This window comes from Pipra filicauda, unplaced genomic scaffold (genome assembly GCF_003945595.2).
Source record: "Pipra filicauda isolate LSUMZ 115617 unplaced genomic scaffold, ASM394559v2 scaffold340_size778089_pilon, whole genome shotgun sequence".
Lineage (NCBI taxonomy): Eukaryota > Metazoa > Chordata > Aves > Passeriformes > Pipridae > Pipra > Pipra filicauda.
The window spans coordinates 28,168-34,176 of NW_024104466.1; the positions used below are offsets into that span (position 1 = coordinate 28,168).

General features: G+C 47.8%; 1 protein-coding gene across 1 annotated transcript; it reads left to right on the forward strand.

Annotated features, from left to right (window-relative positions):
* Positions 1-720: 720 nt before the first annotated feature.
* On the forward strand, positions 721-5,895 carry LAMTOR3 (late endosomal/lysosomal adaptor, MAPK and MTOR activator 3). Its single transcript, XM_027738156.2, has 7 exons — positions 721-781; positions 1,141-1,194; positions 1,425-1,459; positions 2,096-2,154; positions 3,054-3,187; positions 4,253-4,316; positions 5,041-5,895. The coding sequence occupies exons 2-7, from the start codon at positions 1,186-1,188 to the stop codon at positions 5,112-5,114; spliced, it is 375 nt and encodes a 124-aa protein (XP_027593957.1). The 5' UTR covers positions 721-781; positions 1,141-1,185; the 3' UTR covers positions 5,115-5,895.
* Positions 5,896-6,009: the final 114 nt, after the last annotated feature.

Below are 6,009 nucleotides of genomic sequence, written 5' to 3' on the forward strand. Positions count from 1 at the left end.
TGACAGGACAAGAGGACACAGGCTCAAGCTGCATCAGGGAAGATTTAGTTTCGGTATTAGGAGGAATTTCCTCTTAGAAAGGATGATTAAACATTGGAATGAGCTGCCCAAGGTGGTGGTGGAGTCACCATCCCTGGAGGTCTGTGGGAAGACTGGATCTGGCACTCAGTGCCATGGTCTAGTTGACAGGGTGGTGTTGGGTCATAGGTTGGACTCAATGATCTCAGAGGTCTTTTCCAACCTAATTGATTCTGTGACTCTGTGCTTGGCCTGTAGCAGCTCTTTGTTAAGAGAAAAAGCATTGTTACAGGCTGAGCAGGGTTGGGTTGGTTTTTTTTTTTGGACCTACCACGAAGGGTCCTGGATTCTGATACAAGACTTTAAAAACAGTTGTGCCGTTACTATTGTTACACTGTGGGCATCTACTGGATTCATCTATTTTAATTCTTCACATTAGCTGTTAAATTATCAGCCTTCAGGTTTTGAAGATTAGATAGAAGACTAGGCTTGATAGACTAGATCCAAAAGTAGGGGAAATGAAGAGTAAAGCTGGGAGTGGCTCTACTCGGCAGAAATGGACTTTTCTTTTTTGTTGTTTTCCTTTAACTGCAGTCGTAGGGTTTGATTTTGGTTTCGTGCGTTTTGCTGCCGGGGCGGGGCGGGGCGGAGGCGGTGGGGAAGCGGTTCCGGGGTTGGGAGGGCGGCACCGCCCATCATGTGACAGCGGCTCCGAGGGGAAGCGGCGGCGGGACCGTGCAGGGCGCGCCGACGGCGCCGACAGGTATGGCAGGGCGGGCAGGGCAAGGCAAGGCAAGGCAAGGCAAGGCAAGGCAAGGCAGGGCAGGGCAGGGCAGGGCAGGGCAGGGCAGGGCAGTGCCGCGCCGCGCCGCGCCGCACCTCTCCCCTCTGCCCCCCTGCCCCCCTGCATACACACCCTTCCCCGGTGCGCGGTGGTCTCGGCCCAACCGCGCTCCCCTCCTGGGGCGGGTGGGAGCGGCCTCTACCACGGCGGCGGGGCGGGGGGGAGCGGCCGGCCAGGCCTCGGGGAGGGAGCGCGCCCTCCCTCTCTCTCGCCGCTCCCCTCCTTCGGGGCGGCGGCCGCGCCTCTGCTGACCGGGCGCCCTCTGTCTCGTCTCTCAGGCCCGCAGAGGTGGCGGCGGCAGCAGCGCCGGGCGGGCCCCAGCCATGGCCGACGTGAGTGTGGCTCCTCGGGGCGGGCGGGACGCGGGCGGCGGCTTTTGGCGGGGGCCGGGAGTCGGGGGGATCGGGCCGGGTCCGTCCGGGGCGAGGGCGGGCCGGGGCCGGGGCCGGGCGGGGAGGCAGCGCCGGGGAGAAGGGGTGTTGGGGCCGGTCGGGGAGGCAGCTCGGGGCTCCCCCGCCCTCTCCGAGCGGGTGAGTAACGCGGTGCCCGTCTCTGCCCGCAGGACTTGAAGCGGTTCCTGTATAAGAAGCTGCCGAGGTAACTCTGGGTCTCTGCGGGGCGAGGGACCAAGGCCATCTAATCCCAACCCCCCCCTGCTATGGGCAGGGACACCTCCCACCAGACCAGGCTGCTCAAAGCCTCATCCAATCTAGCCTTGAACACTGCCAGGGCTGGGGCATCCACAACCTCCTTGGGCAACCTGTTTCAGTGCCTCACCACCTTCCCAGTAAAGAATTTCTTACTAATATCTAACCTAAATCTTCCCTCTTCTAAGTTGTACCCATTACTCCTTGTCTTGTCACTACAGTTCTTGACAAAAAGTCTCTCTCTGGCTTTCCTGTAGGCCTCCTTCAGACACTGGAGGGCTGCTGTGAGGTCTCCACGCAACCTTATCTTTTCCAGGCTGAACAGCCCCAACTTCCTCCAGTCCCCTTATCAACTTTGTGGCCTTCCTCTGGGCTTGCTCCAGCAGTTACATGTCCTGCATATTATTGGGAGCACCAGAACTGTACTGTCTGAACTACACAGAACAAGTATTAAATTACTGAAGGCATCAGTTTTTAACATGTTTTCCCCCTTCCTTGCACATTTGTTCAGAAAAAAATCTTTGCTACTAATTACTGTGGTTTTAAAATGGTGTCTCTTCGTCATCCTTCTCTTTTTTTTTTGCAGTGTTGAAGGTCTTCATGCTATTGTGGTCTCAGACAGAGACGGTGTGCCTGTTATCAAAGGTAACTTCAGCTTCTTGCTGTACCCTACAGCTGAAATCGTGATTGAACAGCAGGGGGTGGAGAAGTACAGCAAAATCTTCTCTGGTTATGCCAAATACCTGAATATACCAAATGGAAGAATTAAATTCGACTTTTATTTCAAGTTCAGTAATTGATTATGTACCTCTTTAAATGCATCCGTTTGTTTGTGTCCTCAGTAATTGCAGTCCATGGAAGTTTTCCTTGGTGAAAGGGGTTTTAATGCTATAAGGTCCTTATATCTTCAAGTCACTCGCAGGCTGATTGATACTGAGTACTAGAGAGAGCTTAGCAGTATTTTGTTGACTGGGCTGGTCTGTGCTTGGAAACAGTTGCATCCAGTTGTTACATATGTTTAGTTTGCTTTTTGGTACTGTAGTTTTTATCTTCTGCATTTCTTGTTCAAGATGCTTTTATGTTGTGAGTACGCTAGTTTAAAGATACAAAGGTTCAAATACTGCAGATTTATTTTTTTTTTAATCCGGAAAAGTATTGAAACTCCCAGCAGAACTCGCACATCTTCACCTGTTCACAGTCAAGTGACTGTGTTGCAGTAATCAATTCAAAGGCTGGAATGGGTGCAGACAGTGAGGGATATGGAACCCAAGGGGCATCAGCACAGGCTCTGCATCCTAAAAGAAAAGACTGTTTCTTAGGTACGCCAGGAAGGACACTTGGTGTAATGAGCTTTCATCACATACAGAACATTAAAGGATGTATTGCTCATGAAGATTGTCTTGTGCTAATTGTGGAAGCACCTAAGATGTGCTGTGTGTTCCCCAACAGCAGATCTGCTTTTGGCAGAGCACTACACTGGATAAGGGCTTGGGATGCAGTCAGAGATGCCATGTAAAGATAAGAATTTTCTCGTTTTGTTCCAGTTGCCAATGATAATGCTCCAGAACATGCACTGCGACCTGGCTTCCTGTCCACCTTTGCCCTTGCCACAGATCAGGGCAGTAAATTAGGACTTTCTAAAAACAAAAGTATTATCTGCTACTACAATACGTACCAGGTGAGTAACCTGAGTGTGCTTTGTCTTCAGTGACCTGAACTGTTTCTATATTACATTGAGCAAGAGAGAGAGAGTGGTTTAAACTTTTGTATCCACTTGGCTGCTGTTGAAGTAATTGTGGTTTATTTCTTATTTTGCTTAAATGGCTAAGCCAAAATTTCACACTGTTTATTAAACTTCCCTTATATGTCTCAAAACTGAGATTTACTCACTGAAATTGGGAAAGTTTTCTGTACAGGTAGTAATCATGAATTTGCAGCAGATACTGCTCATATGGCCTTCAGAATCTGTTATGAAGGGTTTATGTTCTCTTTTATAAACAATATTTGTTTGTAGTTAGTGACATCTAAAGTTAATTAAGCACATGCAGCCTACTTCACGTAGTGTGACTTTGAGGTGAGAAAGTTTTGAAATACCACTCACATTGTTCACAAACTGATATTTGTGTAATCCATCGCCTGCTTTGTTTCTGCTCCTTCTCAAATTCTAGTGGTCCTGAGAGCTTTTTGTTATGACTGCAGTAAACTGACAAACAGTTTAGCCTACAGTGTATCAAGCTTTGTTTGGATAATAAATGGGTCAGTGAGTTATTTTACACACATGGAGTACATGCTTTGATTCTCTTGATGCTGTAGCTTATTGTTATGCCCAAAGTTCCAGTTCCCTATTAATGGAAGAAGAGATACTTCTGTATAGGGAACAGTATTTTAAAATGATAAACCTGCCTGCCCTCTTGTTTCCTCTGGAGAGCATGGCCTCCATGGTGTACTCTTCAGCATTTGCAGCTGAATTGGGTTTCTGGTGGACAACACACTGTAGAACATGGAGGGGGAGGGAAGTACCAGGCTTTTCCCATGCAGCTCCTTGTACTGTGGTGTAAGTTCTGTTGGTGTTTTTAACCATTAATCTTGAGAAATAGATAAACTGAAAAGTCATCCCTGTGGCTCTTGCTCCTGCTTGTCCTTTAAACTGAGAAGGCTGCTTTTTTCCAAAAGAATTTGTGTCAGAGCTCCAACGTCCAACATGCATTAGCTTCTGTCTGAGCACTGTTCTCTCTCCTTGCAGGTGGTGCAGTTCAATCGCTTGCCTTTGGTAGTGAGTTTCATTGCTAGCAGCAATGCCAATACCGGTATGTCTTCACATGCATTTTAAATACTGCAGTCTTTTAAGGCCCAGGTATTTAAGTAATTGAAAATAAATTACCTGAATTCACTTCTAACTGTATTAACTTTGCTCCTGCTGTGAATTTTGTCAGCATATTGTGAAGGTGAGAAGGGAAAGGTGTGAGTAAAAATTCAGAGATTTTAGGTGACTTGCTGAAGTTATTCTTCTAGAAGCATGTTTCTCCTGTGACTAACCTTACTCTTGCTACCTGAGAGTGTTTGCTATCCTGGCAGTTACTGTGCTGTACAAACCAGTTGTTCGGTCTCTTTCTGTCGGTTCCAGGTTAACATTTTGCAGTAATGTGCAGCTGTGTCTTCTCAGTTCTGTGGGGTGGGGAATTCCTTCAGCCAGGCACCTGGCCTTGCTCATGATGGCTGATGAATATGAGCAGAAGGCACTGGATTTTGGCACAGCTGTTTGGGCCCCAGTAGCTGTGGGAAGCAGCAAGGCGATAGTGGGGGGAGAGCTGCACTGTGTGGGGTGTGCCTCTGCTAGTGGTGGGGGCTGCAGGCCCCCTGCCTGGGGGTGCTGCACACTGTTCCCGTGGAGAGTGAGCAGCTCAAGTAAAACATTTCATGTTTTGAAAAACGCTGCCTTTGACTTGGGAGGGGGAGGGAGCTGCAGGCTTTAGAGGGAGGCTTCTCAGTGATGTTGTCTGATGGAATGTTCTGTCTCTTTTCTCTTTCCAGGGCTGATTGTAAGTTTAGAGAAGGAGCTCACGCCCCTGTTTGAAGAACTGAGGCAGGTTGTTGAAGTTTCTTAACTTGATGGTATAGCCAGAGTGCAACATTCCTCTGCAGCCCAGTGGACAGAAGGATTCAATAATTGTCAGTCAAATAACATGTCTCAGAAGAAATATCACAGCTCCTTAGTATACTAAGTAAGAGTAAATTGTACATAGTACTGAATCTGAAATGATCTACTAGTGTGTTGTAGGTGGATGTTACTTTAGGCCGTGCTTCTTGTATTGTGCAGTACTGGAGAGACCACCAAAATAGCTCCCATGGAGTTTAGCTGAGCCAGATCGGCACAACGCTGTTGGCTCAGACGAGCAACCCACAGATCCTTTGCTTTACAGGGAACCAGGCACACACAGCAGGGTGTATCCTCAGGCCGGCCACTGCTACATGGTGGAGAGCAGATCAGTTGTGTAGTGTGATCAAGGACATGGTTGAAAGCATATTGGGAGAGAAGGTTTATTAGCAGTGATGTGTCGGTACAATCAATAAATATCCCGGCTTTCTTACATGGGTGATGCTTTGGCAAGGGTGTGCTACTAATGTGGATGCTAGCTGCATCCTGCTTCCACTAAGAAGAAAGTTGTTTCTATGGAAGCTGTCGCTTTAGGAGGTTTCCTGATGCCCAGCTGAAAGCACCCAAACCGTGTCTCACTTCTTCATAGGGTTTTTTTGTGTAATATGGTTGTGAAGATCTCATGTCTCAGTCTTTGTGTGGCTTCATCACTGGTGACACTCTTAGCTCATTTACTCTTAGGTTTTCATAAGTAAATAAATATAAATAAAATACAGTATTTTTAAATGACAGAGCCTGGTCCACTCTTCTGTTGCACCATAATACCCCACAGCACATCAGCTTTCCTGTGCTGAGAACAGGTCTCTTGATTGTAAATGCACAAAATCTAGAAGTTTACAGGTTGA

Excerpts from the sequence above, each read along its gene's own strand:
- LAMTOR3 (XM_027738156.2), top strand. Across the intron at positions 1,460-2,095 it reads CTGTATAAGAAGCTGCCGAG|TGTTGAAGGTCTTCATGCTA; the intron begins GTAACTCTGGGT and ends TTTTTTTTGCAG. Across the intron at positions 2,155-3,053 it reads CGGTGTGCCTGTTATCAAAG|TTGCCAATGATAATGCTCCA; the intron begins GTAACTTCAGCT and ends GTTTTGTTCCAG.